The 22,167-nt window shown below is 37.7% G+C and overlaps 1 protein-coding gene across 1 annotated transcript; it reads right to left on the bottom strand.

Annotated features, from left to right (window-relative positions):
• Nucleotides 1-283: 283 nt before the first annotated feature.
• On the bottom strand, nt 284-4,030 carry LOC127085243 (probable polygalacturonase). Its single transcript, XM_051025784.1, has 5 exons — nt 3,590-4,030; nt 1,874-1,994; nt 1,589-1,763; nt 1,325-1,395; nt 284-1,190 (listed from the first exon to the last, which is right to left on the bottom strand). The coding sequence occupies exons 1-5, from the start codon at nt 3,935-3,937 to the stop codon at nt 547-549; spliced, it is 1,359 nt and encodes a 452-aa protein (XP_050881741.1). The 5' UTR covers nt 3,938-4,030; the 3' UTR covers nt 284-546.
• Nucleotides 4,031-22,167: the final 18,137 nt, after the last annotated feature.

Consider the following 22,167-nt stretch of genomic DNA (forward strand, 5'->3'; position numbering starts at 1 on the left):
TCAGAAATTGTGCTACTTCGGAGGCTATTTCATGCATGGACAGAATTATGAACCTCAACTATATTTCAGAGAAGTGTTTTAAGCTCAAACAAGTCCCTCGGTGCTATAGCTGAAGATTGAAGTGCTGACTACAGCACTGAAAGAGATATTATGGTAAATGATAAGAAGGATGCAGGTGGTGATGGTGAATTGTAATAGTCTGGACCTGATTAACATTTATCATGTTTCTTCAACTAATGCATGTATTCATCACATCATCCTCAACATGCATATTCTTAATAAGTAAAATAAATAAACTTGCATATCAAATCATATAATTCAAAAGGAGGTAATTCATTGGCTTTGATTATAATAAATCAATAAAATAAATACTTAAAATTACTACCTATGTAACACCGACACGACACACGACAGTGACACATATGGTTACATTCAATATATTCATCAGTGTAGACTTATCTGTGTCATTGTCATGTTTGCTCCCCGTGTAAGTACTTCATATATTACCACAATATTTGATGAGAGTAATAATCTCTGATTTCAAGACTAGTAATTGGTACATGATCCAGACTCTTGGCTGCTTAGCTGAGAACATGGCCAAGGACTAACCTGATGGGCGAATCCAGAAACATCAGAACACTTCCAAGGTGGAGAAGATCTAACTGATGATCCTGCCTCACCATGAAGGTTAATATCATAGAAACAAATATCAGTAAAAGGTGAATTACTCAATCCATGTATCAAACCAGCTTGCAAAACATGCACACCCCAAACATTCTTAATTGTGATCCCCTTCACAACTGGTAAAGCATTAGAGTTAAAATTTTCATCCGGATGATCACCTACATCACCAGAAATTTTTATTCCCGTCCTTGCGTTTTCAATATACACACTAGACATTGTTAGATTCTTGATAATCCCCCCTCTTCCAATGTTTGTCTTAATGTGGATACCAATTCCCATGTTGAAGAGGTTGATGTGTTCGGCGAGTACGTTCCGTACTCCGCCTGATGTTTCACTGCCTACTGCAATGCCGGCAAATGGAGATGATCCGGTTAGACGCCGGATCGTGATATCAGAGCTAGGACGGCCATATGAAATACCGTATTCGTCCCATCCACTCTTCACAGCCACAAGATCATCTCCTGTTGATATGTATGAGTCTTCTATGCAGACATTTGAACTTGAATCTGCATAAATGAATTGTAGTTTACAGGTGATTGAAAATATGTTTATTCTATTTGAAAACCCAATGCAATGCGCATAGCGATTCCATGATATGCTGATAACTACATGAAAATTAACATTATTTGCTATTTCTTACCTGGATCAATTCCATCCGTGTTAGGAGAGTCACGAGGAGCCAAAATTGTGACATATCGAACAACAACATTGCTGCAATGAAGGAAGAAAATTTGGAATTAGATATTTGGAAGAAAGCTCTATCCCTATGTTGCACTTTTGTACAACGGCGATAATATGGTTTTAATCTTAGTAGCTTTGATGATGTTTTAGTTTTGTTTAAATGAAATTCTTATCAAGAAAATAAAAATGTTGCAACAAAAATTAGTACTAGTTTTATTTTCACCTGCAGTAAACTGGATGAATATTCCAGAAGGGAGAATTCTTGAAAATCACATTTGAAATAATAATATTTCTTGAATTCAAAAATTCAACAAGGTTTGGTCTTGTAAATTGAAGAGTTCTCTGCCTCCACATGTTCCACCATACATCTCCTTGCCCATCAATTGTCCCATTCTCACCTATGAAAAAGCATGAAGCGGGATTATTTCAATCACACTCACAATTTAGAACAATTCTCAGTGGTATGACATGAGTTAGGAAATCAAGTGAGTAATTTATTTTTACTTACCTGTGATTATTACATCGCGTACTCCATCGCCGTGGATAAAACTTATATACCTTCCTCCAGGGAGCTCCCTTCCTCTTCCATAAGATGGCAAAGGTGCAATTAAAGGCCAATTCCACAACCTCTAAAAAATAAAGAGCATTAATAAGAATAGTAGGAAGAATATAAAGAACAAGAATTCTCCAATAATGTGACAAGCAAAAACTTTAAGATTTGAAACCATGTTTTATGAGTGACAGTGACAGACAACAAAACCAACTGTGTAACACATTGTTTATGGTGTGAAAATGATGCACATGCATAACACAGACCAACCAATGCTTTTAGTCCTTTCAGCTTGTGAGCTGTTTCCGACAACCCATTACCTATGCATTATTTATTTATGAAAAATGTGGTTTAGAGTTACTGTTAGTGGGTTCTACCTAATGCTCAGATTCAGATTACTAAATGCATCACTTTGATTCTATTTGGCCTTGTCTACCCCTTTTTCCAATGACACCATGTTAACATTGTCCCCTATTAAGACATGATGTGAAAGTAAACCATGCTCATCTCTCTTCTTTTATATTTGATTTTTTTGTCGTCGTTAAAAATGCCAATTAAAATTTGGATGCAAGGCAATATTTTTTGTCCATAAGATCCACTTTAAATATTTTGATGAGTTTTAGGAATATTTAAGAAAAACGACTAGATTTACTTAAATAATTGGAAATTGTATAAAATATATAATGGGTCCATTAAAAAATCAAAATGAGTTCTTTGTATGCTCTAAGGCTAAAAGAAGTACGCACACTTCTAGGGGAGTAAGGTGTGATGCAGTGTCCGCCGGTGTTTTGGCATTTGTATAATATTCGACAAGTATTAGAAAAATCATATCAGATAAGTGTCTAAAGAATCAGTATCTTACACATGTATTGACATTCATGCAACACATGTCCATAGCTTATACATTTTTTTGAAAAATCTCACACATCTTTAACGAATTAAATATGGATTGAAACAACACAATTAATAAAAAATTAAAGATATTAATTTTAATTACAATATTTTCGGAGTTTAAAGGTCGTGAATCGTCACTATAAAGAAATATTATAATGATATTCGATCGGAATATTTTAAATTATCAAATCATAACAGTATTTTTAAAATAAAAATATAATGTAATAGAATATATATTTTTCATTAATTGAAAGTGTAAAATAATTTTTTTTCATTAATTGAGAGTGTAAAATAATTTTCTATTCTCAGTATATATATATATCTTTTTCTCATATTCTTAACTCTTAAGTTACTAAATTAATAAATAAAAGTCAAAATTACAGGTGTGTTGGAGTCTCTCAAGTGGTGTCCGTGATTTATAGGATTTAATACTATATTCAAATATGGATTAAATCAATTAAGTACTAAAATCCATACTTTTTGTAAACGGAACATCGCCAAATTTTCCATTTTAAAGTTTTTTTTTACAATTAGATTTTGCAATTGTGAAATTAAATTTTTAAAAAAAGAGAAAAATAAATGTATATTTTCTGAAAAATATGTAACATATTAACGTTTTTTTACCTACATGAATTTTATATAATATTTGTAAACCTAGCGAATTAAGACCTTTATTATAACATGAAAACCCCTATTCTATTACAAAGGAAAAAATTACTACTAAATTAGCACTAAATTAGGCAATACTAGTAAAATAGCAATGTGAATGAAAATAGAAACCTGTGTAGCTTTAATAACAGCACCAGCAGCAAGATAAAGAGTCATATGACTAGTGAGATTGAAGCTTTCCGTTAAGTACACTCCCGGCGGCACATAGAGGAGAGTGCCGCCGCGTCTCTTAATATGCTGGATCCGGTAAATAGCTTCCCTGAAAGCTTTGGTGTTGAGTGTTTTTCCGTCGCCGACACCGCCGAAATCGGTTATGGAAATCGTGTCGGCGCGCTGACGGAACGGTACTATGCCGGAGCATGTTTCGGAGTATGAAGCGGAGGTTGGAGAGGAATGGAAGAGGAATGTGAGAAGGAAGAGGAAAGTGGAGACGGTGGCAGAAGTTGAGAGAAGATGCATCTTTGCTGGGGTGAGTAGTGGTTGATGATGATAAAGGATTTAATAAAAATCATTGAAAGTGGTGGTTGTTTTATCTTAATGAGAGAAAAGAATCTGTCCCACAACTCTATCAAGCTTCTTTCTTTTTTTTCTTTTTTTTAATTAATTTAAATCATATTTTGATTCTTCATGGATAATGTCATTTATATTTTTCTATTTTTTTCTTCTTATTTTCTGTCTGTCTTAATTTTATTTTCTCATTATTCAAAAATATATAATTAAAAAGTAGGTAAAGGTGTGTGCGGCAGAGATATTAAAATCTTGGCGGGGTTTTGTGGGAGGTGCGTGGATCTTAAAACTTTGTTTGTTTGTATGAGAATAAGTTATATTGAGATTGCGTTTACAGTATAAAAAAATATTCCTTTTTTATTATGGAAAAGTGGCAATTTTACTACTACTTGTAGGTTTTGACTGATTAAAAAATATATTAAAATAATAAATAAAAAATATCTATTATTATCTTATTTTTTTTATTAACTATTAAAATAATAATAAAATCGTCACTGTTGTTGAGCTTCGTCTTTAGCATCAGTGTTGTTGTTCATATTTTCTTCCTTGTTGCAATGCTTAGACCACATTCGATCAAGCAGACTATTGGCTGGAACACAACATGACATATGAGTTCCTCTGTATAAATTATATCTTCAAAGTAGAAAACAACTCAAATGAAAAATTGAAGTGAAAAGAACAGTCTATCATTTAGATTCAATCTCAATAAAGTGTCCTCGCAATGAAAACAATCTCACTCTGAATTATTGGATTTTCACCATTGTCAATAAAAAATGCTAGATGAAATCAATACAGAAATCAATATCACATTATTTAAGTCTACACAATAAAGCAGGGACACAAGCAACTTCATATTTCTAAATTTGAAATTCAAAAAGAATTGTTTCATTGAAGTTGTGTTGTTATTATTCTGCAAACTTGGAAACTCGATCAAATCTGATATCAGAAAAATTCTGGTCGTATTTGTGGTGTTAATATTCTGCGAACAATGCAACAACGATTTCATATCTGAAAAACTACAATAACAAAACAACAAATTCGACCTCCGCAACCACTGACGACGTCATCGACGTGTATCAATGCCTTTGGTCGCATTTGTGATGTTAATATTCCAAGAACAACAAATGAAACAACAATAATAACAATTTGTGGTGTTAATATCCTCGTCGTACCAGAGGACACGTAGAAGAGAAATTCGACGTCTCGTCAAATATTATAACAAAAATTTAAAAATATATATTTTCTTGCCCAAAACTACAAATCTTTGAATTCATCATCGCACTAGAGAATACATAGGAGCGAGATTCAACGTTTCGTCAAACAATACAATAAAAAATCCGAAAATATATTTTTCTTTGCCAGAACTATGTAGCTTTGAATTCCTCATCGCACCTGAGGATACGTAGGAGCAAGACTCGCAATCTTGTCAAACATCCTTTGCGACCCCTTTTCTTTTCCTTTTGAACTTTTAATAATTCGAAGAAAGAAAATAACGTAAGCTAACATTCTAATCGCAAATCTAATTAAATGGTTCTCGTTGAGTACAACAGATGTGAGGGGTGATAATACCTTCACATCCCATAATCAACTCCCGAACCCGAATTTGATTGCGACGACCATTTTTTTTTCTTTTAAGAATTTTATCGATATTTTCTCTTTAAAGTTCGGTGGTGACTATGTTATCATGCGAGTGCTCTAGGTATTTTTTGCGTCACGACAACCAACAAACAGAAATAACATTCCTTCCTATTTGTAAACACGTGTAGAAAGTACAACCACTTTTCTTACAGACAAAATCACCACACATTTGGTAAATAAATTACAGTAACAGATACAAATGAATACACAGAGATTTGTATGTTTTGCAATATCTTGAAATATAATCTTCACATTCAATGAACAATTCAAGAATATATAAACATTTAAGCGTTCAATGGTTTATGAAACTTTTTCTCAAATAAATGAAATTTACGCAGTAAAAAGTTTATTTGTCATTGTATATGAACACTTGAAAAGACTGAGAATTATTTCAAAAATATTATGAAAGAGGTATTTTGAAATATGATTTTTTTTTGTTATTTATAAGTCACAAAATACCTCTAAATTAGTAAAAATGTTTGAGAAAATGATCATGAGAATTCGCATTGTTTTGGAAAGGTATCATGATCATATGCAATGATGATGTATGACATTGATTCAAAAATTTCCATATGTGATAGAGGTAAATCGATTGACCTAGGATGTCAATCTATTGACCTATCCCCAACGTTCAAAAAAATTTAAGAAAATGAACTAAGTTAATCAATTGATTGGAACCATCAATAGAGTGACATGGGAAAAAACTGAAATGGTAAATCGATTGATGTAAGGAGTAAATCGATTGACCTCTTTAATTTTTCAAATTTTCATCCACTGAGGCAAGTCAATTGATTGATTTCTATAATCAATCGATTGACTTCCCTAAAACCTTGAAAGTTTTATAAGTTAAAAATGCAACTTTGAAATAATGCATGAATCAATGTTAAGGATTATTTCTTGAGCACCTAAGACTTATAACAATTGAATTGTACATTGTACCTTGGCCTGTGATATAATTCCATTGAAATCCAAAATTTATGCAAACTTGATATTTGATTCCAATCTTTTTCTTCTTTGATCTTTATTCTATGGTATGGTATGTGTAATACCCCAAATTTTGCCCTAAGATTAGTCGAATCATCTCGCATGCTGTTGCATTTTTGCATTTAACTTGTCACTAACAAGTTTTTGTAGTTGTTTGATTTTTGCAGGAAATATCACGTGGTGCGCTCTTTAGCTTATGAAGGGCAAAACGGTCATTTGTTCACAGCCGGCCGTCAAGTTTGAATTTTGAGCTGTAATCAGGAACTTTGGTTTGTTTGATCTGGTTGGGAGGTTTTAGTCGGAAAATGGTGTCGGAAGCGATGCTAGTCGGATAAATTAAAAACTTAGGAGCTAAAAAAAAATTTAGATTTTCAGTCCATTTGTGTGTTTAAGTTAATCATATTGCATTGTACCGTCATTTTATTTTAAATTAATTTTATTTAATTCTATTTTATATTTCATTTCATTTTAAAAATAGATCATCTCATTTTAAGTTTTATTTCATTTTAAAATAACTAATCCCGTTTTAAGGTTTCATTTCATTTTAGATAACTTCATTTTAAAAAAAAATATAACTTTATTTCATTTGGTCACGGTTTTATTTTAATTCTATTTCCAATTTTAAACAAACAGCATATGCAGTGGTTTTCCTTTTTGTTTGCATAACCATAATAATAATTTTCCACAAAATAAGGAATTTTTTATTAATTCTTTACACAAAAATAATAATACATAAAATTACAAAAATAATAAAGTACATTTTCTACAAAAAGAATCATAAAATTCCTAAGTTACTAAACTGTCCGATTTCTATTCGCTCCGATTCTCCGACTTTTCCGACATTCCTTCAAACCTGCCAAATGAGCAAAACAAGTAAATTGAATCGGTTTAATTAACAAGTTTCCAAATCCACTGGATCCGTTCAACAATCCAAGCAATAGTATTTTTCCGAAAAAAAACCAACAACATTCCAGCAACAGTTCAAACCAACGCAAGCAAATAAAAAAAACTTTAGAAAACCACACAAGATCCTGTCAAACTCAGCACCAATATCTCCTGAAAAGGGGCGTTGAATTCGCAACAGCATCGCAAAATCGTCCAGGCCCATTAAACGAAAGTATAAGAGTTTCATATGGTTCTTCAAAAAAAGGGGGGACCGAAGAGAAGAAAAAGCGGCACCGCGGCTCAGAGTCGAAGATCAAAGGAAATCATCGTTCACATCATAGTCGAAGGAGTCAGAAGCCCTGAAGCTTCATCATCATCCACATCAACAGAAGAAAAAGAAGCAAACCTTGAGAATAACGATCCGATGGCGCAAGTAGGAGTGAAGGCTCAGAAACTCTTCTAAGTTCATTATCATCACCACACGAAAGAGAAGAGGATCCGAACGGAAACGGCGCAAAACCCAGCAAAGAAAAGCCATTGAACCGTCACCGTCGAAGCCGCAGCCAGAGGCCTCAGAAAGTTCTCATCATCGACCGCTCTTCACCGTCAACAGGTATAGGTTCTCGGTCATTACTAATTTCCGGATGATTTCTTTATGTTTCGTGTTTAGGTATAGTGAATTGAAGAAGAAATAGGAGCAAGCATCAATGGAAAAGAAGGGGAAAGAAACTTTCGGAAAAGCGTCCATGGTTGCGATGCACACATGCAGGAAGTGAAGAAGGGGAAAAAGGATTGTCAAACCCTAACCAAGACAACCTAACCTTTTAATCTGTTTATGTTTTACTGTCTTTCACTATCTTCCACTTTTCTTTTATTTTTCTCATTTTTTTATTATAATCAACTCTATTTGTTTAAAATATTAATATTGGAAAATTAGTAGGGGTTTAATAACTGAGATTCCTCAGGTAGTTCGTAGATTTTTATATAGGTTTATGGTAACTAGTTTGTTTTAGTAATTTATAGTTAAAAATATCCTTATACCATTAACATGTTTTAACCATAACTTGTAGTTAGTCTTATTAATTTATTAGCTTTTAAAAAATGTTTCATTAGCAATATGAGTCGTTGGTTAAAGTTAGATTAATGGTGGAGATAAAAGGTTCACTTGTTAGAAATCCTTGTTTTAAATTAAGAATTAGCTCTCTTTCCGAATAAAAATTAATTTTCTTTCTTATCGTTAAAATTCAAAAATTAAAATTAAAATAGATCTTCTTTTTTTGTAAAAATAATTAAAAATGTGACATGGGTTTTTCCTTAAAATAATAATAAAACCATAATCAAATTCAAAAATTGTATTTTTCTCTTTCAATTTAGCAGTTTCATTTTTGCCGTTGATTTCTATCTAATTTTTCACTAATATTCTCTGTTTTTCTCCTCAGATCATGCTTAAATTCCGATTAATATTTATTCAGTTTATTTTGTTCCATGGATGTAATTTACGCGAGGCCATGGTCGCGGTTTATTTTATTTTGCATTTTTTTGGGATTTGTAATTTACGTGAATGATTGTCGCGATAGCTGTCTGTACTTTCAGCACTTTATTCTGCCGCATAATATTTTGCGATGTTTGCATGTTTTACCGTTATTTTCCCTTCCGAAGGAATTAGGTCTAGCCGTTTGACCGCCGAGTCAATAGCCTTACCTTTTGAATGTTTCAAAACCCTAGTCAGCTTAGGCGTCCCGCCGCGGACCAAAATGCCCTTTACCCTAGCTTTAGGTCAAAGAGTCGCTGTACTCTGTTGTAGGGTTTCCCGCCGTGGAATCCCTAATAATTTCAACCCTAATTTTAATTAACAAATTCAACGTAGAGGTTGGAGTCTCCGCTCTCCACGTAAGCGTGTCCTTAAGATACGTTTATTCCCCATTGAAACCTTGACCACAGTCAAGACGTTTCTAACCTCCCTTACGAGGGGAACTACAATTACTCTGATTCCATTCCCGTCAGGATATGTAGGCACAAGATGCGACGTTTTGCCGAGTAAACTTAGGACTAACCCTTAGGTCTCTTTTAGGTCACTCTATCCCTTAGCTCAGTACATATTCCAAACAGATAATAAAAATAAAAAGACAGACAATAAACAAAAGGTTCATGTAGAGTACTACAGAAGTTTAGGGTGCTAGTACCTTCCCTAAGCTTAACCAACCCCTTACCTAGGTCTCTCCTCGCATTGTGCTTACGATGAAAGAATAGGTTTTTCCTCTTTTGACCTTTTCCTTCGGATAAATTAAAGAGCGGTTGTGAATTAAGAATTGGGATTCAAGCTAATTAATAGTTTGATATCCTATTTTCACCGCAACAGAAAATGGCGACTTCACTGGGGAAATCACGTTGTTAAGGGTTGCCCATATTTTGTTTATTGTATGATATTTTATACCACTAATTGTCTGTATATATTATTGTGTATTATGGGGGGTATCTTTGTTGTGAGATAAGTCATACACTCGGATTTGAGTGAACTTATTATAGGAGGTGATAAATTCAACGAAGCTTATAGGGAGTTGAATCCCGACCAAGCCGACTTGAGAATCACCGCTCAGTTGAGGCCCTTTTGAAAGGTAGTTCTGTTGAACGAGTAATCATGAAGACACTTACTATCTTCGATGGGAGCCTATGACACTGGGGACCGTAGTTACCTTAACACCACCTTGGCCTTATCTAGGACGTAGTGCGGGGACTATGAGGGAGTAATCCCAAAATAGTTGCTACGCGATACCACACTCAAAAGAGGTTCTCTTGAGAATATTATTAACCACCGAGTCAATTGGGAAATTGATAATATCCGAAAGATGGACTGATGACTTTGGGCACCGATTTAGAACCCTTGTTCCGCATGTACAATTAACCCTATAGTACATACCTCTGTGGGATGGGTAGACCTTGACTTCCGCTCATATACCTTTAACCTAGGACTTTGTGTGTTTATGTGCATTACATCCATAAAACATCACATCGCATTACATCTCATGGAATTCAAACTTTATGAACATCGCAGGCTACCATGGATTACAATAAGAGAATCACCTTGAAATATTCTTTTAAGAATTTTAAGTTGGATGACCTAAGGAAGCTAGGAGCTTTGGTTGAAGATCAAGAGGGGTTCAAGGACAAGTACGGAAGGCTATTATCCTTATTGAGAATCCAGGTGAAGGATGGGCTTCTTTCTACGTTACTACAGTTCTATGATCCGGATTACCATTGTTTCACGTTCCCAGATTATCAGCTATTACCTACCTTAGAAGAGTACTCTCAGTTGGTGGGGTTACCTATTTTGGATAAGTCTCCATTCCCTTTCTTAGAGAAGGACCCTAAAGAGGAAGACATTGCTAAAGCCATATGCTTAAAGGTGTCCGACATCAAAGGCAATATGATCGCCAAAGGCGGAACTGTAGGGTTACCTACGCATTTCTTAATCAAGAAAGCCCAATATTATGCCGATCATTTAAGCATGCCTACCTTTGAGACAATCCTTGTTTTTCTTATTTATGGAATGCTACTCTTCCCAAGTTTTGAAGGATTCGTTGACATTAACGCCATCAAAATATTCATGAAGAACAATCCAGTACCAACGTTATTGGGTAACACTTATCATTCCATACATCTCCGGAATTTTCATGGTGGAGGAATGATCACCTGTTGTGTGCCTTTATTATACAAGTGGTTTATTTCGCACTTGCCCAAGTCTTTTTTGAGTCTTGACAAGGGATTTTGGTCACCAAGGGTCATGGCGCTGACACACTCGGACATCGTTTGGTATAATCGTGTGTATGATGGAATACTAATTATTGACAACTGTGGAGACTTTGCCAGCGTACCTTTACTTAGTTTTAATAGAGGAATCAGCTACAATCCAGTCCTAGCTCGCCGACAGTTAGGGTATCCCTTGAAAGAACCGCCAAAGGTGTTCATGTGGAGAAAATTTTCTTTAAGGGTGACAAAGAACTTCAAGATCAGATTGTATCTGCTTGGCGTCATTTGCACAAGAAGGGCAAAGAAAGTCTGGGAAAGCCGAATTGTGTGTCTATGGAACCTTATCTTCGTTGGGTCCGGGAAAGAGCCATCAAGCTGAAGATGCCTTATCCTCGCCAAGATCCTTTACCTCCGAGAAGAGAACCTGTTTTAGTATTCATGTCCGAAGCTGAAAAGTTGGAAATCGCTTTGAAGAGAGCACAACATGAGGCAGAAACGTGGAAAAATAAGTATCAGGTTCTCGTCAGTGAGATTGAAGAGCTACAAAAGCAGCTGCAGGCGAAGAATGAAGAAGTGCTTTCCTACAAAAAGAGAAGAATCTACGAGGATTTATTTTCCTCCGACTCTCCGCCTACTCGTTGAAGTCGTGGACTACGCTTCCTTAGGGCTTTCGTAGCTTTTATTTAGCTATTTTCTTGTTAAGATTTTTTAAGAATATTTATTTGTAATCCATTTTCAAATCAATAAATAAAGATCCCAGTGGTATTCCGCGATATTCGTAAATGCTTGAATTCCATGAAATTTTTCATTCGCATTTTGCATCACATTTTGCATTTCATGTGTCTCCCGGTTGTCTCATACTCGGTTCTCTCATCGTCAACAGTTTCGTCACCCTGAATCGATACAACACTAGAGCTCAAGCTCGAAGAAGGATGGAAGAGCACGCTCAAGAGATGGATCGCGTTAACAACAAGCTAGCAGACCTTCGAGGGAATGTAGGAACAATTATGGAATTACTTCAGGTTATCAATGCAAAGATGGATACTCAGCCTACTGTGGTTTCTGAGATCAACACTACCGCTTCCGTAGATCCTCCGGTCGTTTCAGTTGAGAACCCGTTTCCTTATGGTCTTTCGCAGAATTTCATACATCCGCCTGTTGTTACGTCAGTTCAACAAACTATGCCGGTTTCACAAAGTGGTCAACAAGCCATGCCCGTTATACAGAACGTTCAACAGACTGTGCCTTTGGTTCCCGAGCCTCCAAAGATGGTCCCTACCTTCACATAAGCTAATGTCCATACTCGGGTGCAGCCTTATCTTAATGAGCCTGTTTATGAAATTCTTGATGATAATGAGGAAGGGTACCAGCCGCGTGATAGGCTCCGTGAGGAGGTTGTTACTATTGATAAAAGATTAAGAAAGATGGAAGGAGACCAGATCTTTGGTGCTGCTGCTTGAGACATCTGTTTGGTTTCCGGTTTAGTTATTCCGCCAAAGTTCAAGACTCCGAACTTTGATTGCTATGAAGGGACTACATGTCCGAAAAGCCATTTGATAATGTACTACCGCAGGATGGCTGCCCACGTGGAAAATGACAAGTTGATGATCCACTGTTTTCAAGACAGTCTGAAAGGTGCCTCGTCGAAGTGGTATTTAACATTGGGCCAATCTAGCATCAATTCTTTTCAAGATTTGTCTGATGCTTTCATTAAGCACTATAAGTACAACATGGACTTGGCTCCTGACAGGAGACAGCTTTTGAGTATGACGCAGAAAAATTCTGAGACCTTTAAGGAATACGCCCAGCGATGGAGGGAAATTGCTTCCCAGGTTGAACCTCCATTGACTGATAAAGAATTAGCTGACTGGTTTGTCGACACCGTTCGTCCTGAGTTCTATGAAAGGATGGTGGGTAGTGTAACCTCGAATTTCGCTGATATTGTGGCTGTTGGAGTAAAGGTTGAATTAGCTATGAAGAGTGGAAAGATGTCTAGTGGTTCTAGCAGTACGAGTTCGAAGGACCAAGCTAAGAAGACTTCCGTCAATCCTCAGAGAAAGAAGGAAGGAGAGACTCATGTTGTGTTTTCAGATAGGAGAAGGAATAGGCAGTATCAATATCCGCCACAGTATGCCCAACCACAAGGATACCCGATTCAGTATGCACCACCGCCATACGTGGCTGCTGTTGCACCATCTTTTAACCAACAAGCTCCACAAGCGCCCGTTTATCAGCCCATGCAACAGGTTCCTGGTTATCCGCCTCCGATTTATCCTCCTCCGAATTATCCACAAGCATCCAACGCTCATGCGAGTCAACAACCGAGGAACCAGGCACCTCGCCAGAATGCTCCAAGGAGACTATACAAGACTTGTCCACCGATTCCGATGACGTTCACCGAGTTGTATCCTTACTTAGTGCAACGCGGTTTGGTCACTACTCGAGCTTTGGGACCGCCTCTGAATCCTTTGCCAACCAATTACAACGCCGCCGCTCATTGTTTATTTCATGAGGGTACGCCAGGTCACGATTTGGAGAATTGTTATGCTTTGAAAAACCTTGTGAGGGATCTGATGGAAAGGGAGATCTTATCCTTCAACGATCCACCGCCCAATGTTAAGACAAACCCTTTGCCTACGCATGGGGCTGCTGTTAATGCCGTTGATGACTTGTCCGATGAGAATCTTATCCTTGATGTATCCCAGATTAAAACACCTCTGAAGATGTTCCACTCGAAGTTGTTTGAAGTCGGTCTGGTATCTGTGTCTCACATCCGTTGTGCAAGGTGTAAGGATTGTGATAAGGGTTGTGTTATGGTTCAGAAAGATGTTCAGAAATTGATTGACGACGGCTTCCTGCGAGTAGGTAACAAGGTGAAGAAGGCAGAAGTTGCTGCAGTTGAACCTATCTTCGATTTGCCCGAACCAAGAGGCGGGGTGCTGGTGTTTAACATGACAGGGGCAATTTTTGCTATACCGATATTCAGTATACCACAACCTGTTACTCCAGCGGTGGATCATCCTAGGCCATTGATCATCTAAAAGCCGAGTCCGTTTCCATTCAGTGATTCCAAAGCTGTACCTTGGAAGTATGACGTAACTGCGATTGACAAAGAATCTGGAAATGTTATCCCAAGAGAAGAGATGAAGGTCGAAGCTAAAGAGGTAACCAACATAGCCGGGGCAAGCAGGATGACTCGCAGTGGTCGTGTCTATACACCCCGGTTTGATGAAGTTCCATCTAAAGAGCCAACCACCAATACGGTCGTGCCTGCTAAAGATAAAAGTAAGGAAGTTGTTACTAATGATGAGGATGCTGAGTTCTTAAGGATAATCAGGAAAAGTGATTATAAGGTTGTTGACCAGCTGCACCAGACTCCTTCGAAGATCTCCGTTCTGTCTCTGCTATTGAACTCACCCGCGCATAGAGCTGCTCTACAGAAATTCTTGACCCAGGCTCATGTCGCTCAGGACATTACGACCGGTCAGTTCAATCATGTAATTGCTAACATTACCGCCTGTAACACTCTCAGCTTCAGCAACGAGGAGTTACCGAAAGAGGGTCCGAATCATAACCGTGCCTTGCACATATCAGTGAAGTGTGAGGAGGATAATTTGGCAAGAGTGCTCGTGGATACTGGTTCTTCTTTGAATGTCTTACCTAAGAGAGTTCTCTCTAAGTTGGCTTACAAAGAAACTATGGTGAAGCCTACCTCCTTAGTTGTTAAAGCTTTTGATGGTTCGTGTAGATCAATAATGGGAGAAGTTAAGCTTCCAATTCTAGTTGGTCCTCATGTGTTCAATATTACTTTCCAGGTCATGGATATCAACCCTAACTATAGTTTTTGCTTGGAAGACCTTGGATCCATGCCGCTGGGGCAGTGACGTCTACCCTGCACCAGAAGATGAAGTTTGTGGTTGATGATAAGCTGGTGATTATTCATGGTGAGGAAGATTTGATGGTTAGTAACTTGTCATTGTTTTGGTATATTGAGGTTGATGAAGACGCTTTGGAAACTTCTTTTCAAGCTCTTGAGATCGCTAATGTTGTTTTCGTGGAGGTTGAGGAGACTGTAGAAGGCCAGAGTAATCCATCATTTGCATCGTTGAAGAGTACCAGATCAACAATTGACAGGGGCATTCCTGAAGGTTGGGGGGAGGTAATCAACGTCAAGACGAAGACTGATCGCCACGGGTTGGGTTACAGACCAACTCATGAGAAAGCTGCTACCTATGCCGAAGGACGTCCGAAGATTTTCCAAGAAGTGTTTATCAGCGGAGGTTTTCAAGTTAATGCCATCAGCGATGGTGATGAAGATGACGATTTAAGCAACCTGGTGTTCAAGAGTAGTGCAGCATTGAGCAACTGGGAGGCTATAGAGATTCCTGTTATTTTTCCAGTGTCAAAGTAATTCAATTTTTCATTTGTGTTTTCAAATCCATAGCTCTGCCCAAGGCTATTGGATCGCTTTGTAGGGCCACCTTTCATTTCAAACAATTATTAATAAATGAATTTTGTTCTGTTCCAAGTTGTTCCACTGTTTTTTTTTTGTTTTTTTTTTTCACCTTTAAAAATGAAATTGGCAATCTTTTCAAAAACAAACTAAAATACATTTTCACTTCTCTCATTTTCATTGAACGTTTAATAAAATAAGCCTTTCAACATGCAGTGACATTACAAACCTTGTTGAATCCAATGACGATACTGTCTCTCCTGATTGGGATTCACCCATTTATCAAGCTGAAGATGAAGGTGAGGAAGATTCTGAAGTACCCACTGAACTGACAAAGTTAGTCGAGTACGAGTACACGGAACTTCAACCACATAAGGAGCAGGTAGATTTGGTTAATCTTGGCACAGACGAAGACAAGAAAGAGGTCAAGGTTGGTACAACACTGGGGGCTGAGATCAAGAAGGGGTTGATAAAGCTTTTGAAGGAATATGTTGATGTGTTCGCATGGTCGTATCAAGATATGCCCGGGTTGGACCCAGATATTGTTGTCCATAAATTACCACTTAAGCCAGATTGTCCGCCTATCAAGCAGAAACTTCGAAGAACCAGACCTGATATGTCTTTGAAGATTCGAGATGAGGTTAAAAAGCAGTTGGATGCAGGTTTCCTTACAGTTGCGAAGTATCCTGATTGGGTTGCCAACATTGTCCCAGTACCCAAGAAAGACGGTAAGTTCAGAATGTGTGTAGATTACAGAGATCTGAACAAAGCCAGTCCGAAAGATGATTTCCCTCTACCATATATTGATACACTTGTCGACAATACAACTAGTTTTGCAGTTTTCTCATTTATGGATGGTTTCTCTGGTTATAATCAGATCAAGATGGATCCAGCCGACCGAGAAAAGACTACATTCATTACCTCTTGGGGGACCTTCTGCTACAAAGTTATGCCCTTCGGTTTGAAGAACGCAGGGGCAACCTATCAGCGGGCCATGACTGCCCTCTTCCATGACATGATGCACAAAGAAATTGAAGTTTATGTGGATGATATGATCGCCAAATCTCGAAACGAAGAGGACCATTTGGATCATTTGATAAAGTTATTTGAACGACTCAGAAAGTACCAGTTGAAGCTGAATCCCGCTAAGTGTACCTTTGGTGTTCGATCTGGAAAACTACTTGGTTTTATTGTCAGTCAGCGAGGAATTGAAGTAGACCCTGATAAAGTCTGAGCCATTCGAGACATGCCAGCTTCGTGGACTGAAACACAAGTCAGATGTTTTCTGGGGCGTTTAAACTATATTTCCAGGTTTATCTCTAATTTGACTGCTACTTGTGAACCGATCTTCAAGTTGCTATGCAAGGGGCAGACAGTTGATTGGAATCCCGATTGTCAACGAGCGTTTGAAAAGATCAAGGATTATTTGCAAGAGCCTCCTATCTTGATTCCTCCTGTTCGTGGAAGACCATTGTTCATGTACCTTACCGTCCTTGAGAAGTCTATGGGTTGCGTACTTGGGCAACATGATGAGACTGGAAGGAAGGAACATGCCATATACTATCTAAGCAAGAAGTTCACTGATTGTGAAAACAGATATTCACTCTTGGAGAAGACTTGTTGTGCGATAGCATGGGCTGCTAGACGTCTCCGGCAGTACATGATTTATCATACCACATTATTGATTTCGAAGATGGATCCAATAAAGTACATTTTTGAAAAGCCGGCTCAGACGGGGAGCCTTGCCCGTTGGCACATATTGCTATCGGAATATGACATCCAGTACGTACCGCAGAAGGCTATCAAAGGAAGTATTTTATCAGATTATTTGGCAGATAAGCCAGTAGAAGATTATGAGCCTCTCAAGTTCGACTTTCCTGATGAAGACATCCTATTGATAAAGAGAGATTGTGAAGAGCCAGGTCCTGAGGAAGGTCTGGAACCGGGTCTCTGGTGGAGGATGATGTTTGATGGTTCTTCAAATTACAGTGGGCATGGTATAGGCGCAGTTCTGATGAACCCGAAAGGTGGTTTCACCCCATTTACAACAAGGTTAGACTTTGAATGTACAAACAATGTCGCAGAGTATGAAGCATGCATTCTTGGCCTTGAAGAAGCTATCGACCTCCGAATCAAACTTCTCAAGGTAAGTGGAGATTCAGCCTTGGTTATTTATCAAGTAAAGGGTAAATGGGAGACGAAGCATGAGAATTTAATCCCTTACAGAGCCTACGTCATCGAGTTGATTAAGTATTTTGACGAGATCAAGTTCGAACATGTTCCGAGATCTGATAATCATGTGGCTGATGCTTTAGCCATGTTAGCATCCATGTGGAAGGTCAGATTGGTCAATGAAGCACCTCTCATTCGAATTGAACGCAAGACCGATCCCGCGTACTGTCAGGTGGTCGAAGAAAATGAGGTGGATGAAAAGCCTTGGTTTCATGATATTAAGAATTATTTGCTCAAACAGGAGTATCCCGAGGGTGCTTCCGGTCTTGACAAGAAGACTTTGAGAATACTGGCATCCCGTTTCTTCATCAGCAATGGTGTGTGATACAAAAGAAGTTACGACATGGTTTTGCTCAGATGTGTTGACAAGCATGAAGCAGACATGTTACTTCAGGAGATTCATGAGGGAACCTTCGGAACTCACGCCAATGGTTATGTGATGTCTAAAAAGATGTTAAGAGCTGGATATTACTGGTTAACAATGGAGTCTGACTATACCCAATACGCCCGGAAGTGTCACAAGTGCCAAATCTACGCTGACAAAATGCATGTTCCTCCTGCACCGTTGAATGATCTGACTTCACCATGGCCTTTCTCCATGTGGGGCATTGACATGATTGGGGCAATTGAGCCAAAAGCTTCCAATGGTCACCGGTTCATCCTAGTTGCTATTGACTACTTCACCAAGTGGGTAGAAGCTGCTTCCTACGCCAATGTGACCAAGCAGGTGGTTGTTTGCTTCATCAGGAAAGAAATTATTTGTCGTTATGGAGTTCCAAGTCGGACCATAACTGACAATGGTACCAATTTGAACAATAAGACTATGAAGGAGTTGTGTGATACCTTCAAGATTGCACATCATAATTCTTCTCCATACCGTCCTAAGATGAATGAAGCTGTTGAAGCTGCGAACAAGAACATCAAAAAGATCCTACAAAAGATGGTTAAGACTTACAAGGATTGGCATGAGATGTTACCGTTCTCTTTGCATGGATACAGAACTACTGTTCGGACTTCAACAGGGGCAACACCTTTCTCGCTAGTATATGGAATGGATGTCGTTCTCCCCATCGAAGTTGAGTTACCCTCATTGAGAATGTTGATGGAAGCCAAGCTAGATGAAGCAGATTGGGTTCAAGACAGATACGACCAGCTGAATCTCATCGACGAGAAGCGCTTGACAGCAATGTGCCACGGTCAGCTATATCAGAATCGAATGAAGAGAGCTTTTGACAAGAAAGTTCGACCCCGAGAATTCCGCCAAGGAGAGCTCGTACTCAAGAAAATCTTGCCTGTTCACAAAGACATGCGGGGAAAATGGATGCCCAACTATGACGGCCCATTCGTTGTTAAGACAGTCTTTTCCGGAGGTTCGCTAATTCTTACGACCATGGACGGTGAAGAGCTCGCTCATCCTGTGAACTCCGATGCGGTCCGAAAATATTATGCCTAAAAGAAAAATAAAAAAATATATATACAGCTCGCTAAGTTGAAAACCCGAAAGGGCGGCTTAGGCAAAAATGAGCGTCCCGGTGGATTAAAAACCTGAAAAGGCGGTCCAAGCAAAAGTTAGGGACAAAGGCATTTCACTGCACTGGAAGACGCCGAGCATTGTAGATACCTTTTCAAACAAGATCCATTCCAAATCCAATCACTCTCTTCAGAAGCAGGGTTTTTGGGTAGTCTTAGTCAGTAGAAGTCAGTAGGTCGTTGGATTCAATGTAACCTTTCCCATATTGCCAATTTCAATTTGTAATTTTCCATGGAGCTATGCCTTTAGCAAGATACCATTCTTTAATAAAATTTGCCTTTGCTATTCAATTTTTCTTTTGCATATTATCTCCATCTTATTTTGTTATGCAATTTTCTTTTGTTAATAAAGGCTGATAATGAAAAGTGTTTTCAAAACCTTAAGATATTTTTCTCGAAAATACACTTGAAAATGATAGTCGCTTTGACTTATGGAAATCTATGAAGGATCTCTTCGTTCCCCAGTAAGTCTCATTGTTGCATAAGCATTGTTCATCGCCCACATCTTCCTCTGCTGATTATAATCCATACTCTCCCGTGAGGTACGCCATATCCCCATAGGAAAGTCTGGATGCTATACCATCAAGTAGTGTGTTTCTCACCCGAGAAGCCTATTGGTATATCGCTTTACAATCCTACACTTTACAATCGATCAGCGACAGTTCTCATACAAGAAGCTCATCAATCTTCATTACAATCTTCATTACAACTTTCATTACAATTTATATTACATGTTACAACCTCTACATGCAATGCTCATCCGAGAAACTTATCGTCGCTAATTTTGCGTATAAGTCATTTTTCTCGCCTGAGAAGTTTATCTTATCTTCATCATGAGTAGCAGCAAGTGGCCATCTCCATCTAGCAGCTTGGTTTCCATTTCCTATGTCATTAAGGAAGAAAGGAGAGGTTTGAACGGAATCATATTCAGAGCACAAAATCTTGAATTATGAAGAAGTTCGTTTTCTCCTTTAGTAAAAGAAGGAGCTGAATTATATTCAGTAGAGCACAAAATCTTGAATTATGAAGAAGTTCGTTTTATCCTTTAGTAAAAGAAGAAACCGAATCGTGATCAGGGAGCACAAACCTGAGATGTGAAAAGGTTTAATTTTAATTTCCAGCCTATTATCCTCAGATAAGTAACGGTCTCTTTATTTGAGAGCTTGTCCGGTTTTGGCATCTAAGTCCCTTCCAACGATAAGTGACAGTTCTCTCCCGAGAAGCTTATCAGGGCATTTCCTATTTAAAGTCCATTTATTTTAGCATACAGCCGGTTTTACCCTATATATCTTTTTACGGATTCCCAAAATTCCGTTTGATCCTGTCACGAGGAAAATTTCCAGAAGCTCGGATGTTATTCTTTACTCAATGCTTCAGCAATCTGGTATTCGATCCTACAGTCATACAGATCCAGTTTTATTTCTTTATCCTAGAAGTATCAGTCGGTCACGCCTGAACCTGTTGGACAATGACTCTTAGATATTCCCCCAGTGGAGGCCGTCTCGCCGGTGCCATCTCCATTTGAGGGTCCCTTTTCTTACCGTTTATCTCTAAAGTGACAATTGGTCGCGCTCGCACCAGTTGACCATCGTTTTAGAATTCCCCAGTGTCGTGTTGTCATCCCCGCGTGTCGTATTCCCCAGGGTGGTTTATTTGTCGCGTCTGTTATCTATGTCATAGTGTCGTCTGCATCATTGCAATTATCATTCCATCATACGCATCATACTAAATTCATGGCGTTGTCAGCATTATAGTCTGTTGTTTTGTCCATAGCATTGCATATCACTGCATTTAAGAGCAAAAATTTCGGTTATCTATATTTAAATCCCTTTCACCATGATTTCTCGAGCCTACGTCGCTCAAATCATTTGGCGAAGTTATTTAAATAGAGGCAACTGTAATACCCCAAATTTTGCCCTAAGATTAGTCGAATCATCTCGCATGCTGTTGCATTTTTGCATTTAACTTGTCACTAACAAGTTCTTGTAGTTGTTTGATTTTTGCAGGAAATATCACGTGGTGCGCTCTTTAGCTTATGAAGGGCAAAACGGTCATTTGTTCACAGCCGACCGTCAAGTTTGAATTTTGAGTTGTAATCAGGAACTTTGGTTTGTTTGATCTGGTTGGGAGGTTTTAGTCGGAAAATGGTGTCGAAAGCGAAGCTAGTCGGATAAATTAAAAACTTAGGAGCTAAAAAAAAATAGATTTTCAGTCCATTTGTGTGTTTAAGTTAATCATATTGCATTGTACCGTCATTTTATTTTAAATTAATTTTATTTAATTCTATTTTATATTTCATTTCATTTTAAAAATAGATCATCTCATTTTAAGTTTTATTTCATTTTAAAATAACTAATCCCATTTTTACGTTTCATTTCATTTTAGATAACTTCATTTTAAAAAAAATATAACTTTATTTCGTTTGGTCACAGTTTTATTTTAATTCTATTTCCAATTTTAAACAAACAGCATATGCAGTGGTTTTCCTTTTTGTTTGCATAACCATAATAATAATTTTCCACAAAATAAGGATTTTTTTATTAATTCTTTACACAAAAATAATAATACATAAAATTACAAAAATAATAAAGTACATTTTCTACAAAAAGAATCATAAAATTCCTAAGTTACTAAACTGTCCGATTTCTATTCGCTCTGATTCTCCGACTTTTCCGACATTCCTTCAAACCTGCAAAATGAGCAAAACAAGTAA

This window comes from Lathyrus oleraceus, chromosome 5 (genome assembly GCF_024323335.1).
Source record: "Lathyrus oleraceus cultivar Zhongwan6 chromosome 5, CAAS_Psat_ZW6_1.0, whole genome shotgun sequence".
Taxonomy (NCBI): Eukaryota; Viridiplantae; Streptophyta; class Magnoliopsida; order Fabales; family Fabaceae; genus Lathyrus; species Lathyrus oleraceus.

What these genes read in the sequence shown, in the direction of transcription:
- LOC127085243 (XM_051025784.1), bottom strand. Translation starts at nt 3,937, where the DNA reads ATGCATCTTCTCTCAACTTCTGCCACCGTCTCCACTTTCCTCTTCCTT. An exon ending in ACGCGATGTAATAATCACAG is followed by an intron (nt 1,764 to 1,873) that starts GTAAGTAAAAAT and finishes GCTTTTTCATAG; the next exon opens with GTGAGAATGGGACAATTGAT. An exon ending in ATTCATCCAGTTTACTGCAG is followed by an intron (nt 1,396 to 1,588) that starts GTGAAAATAAAA and finishes CCTTCATTGCAG; the next exon opens with CAATGTTGTTGTTCGATATG.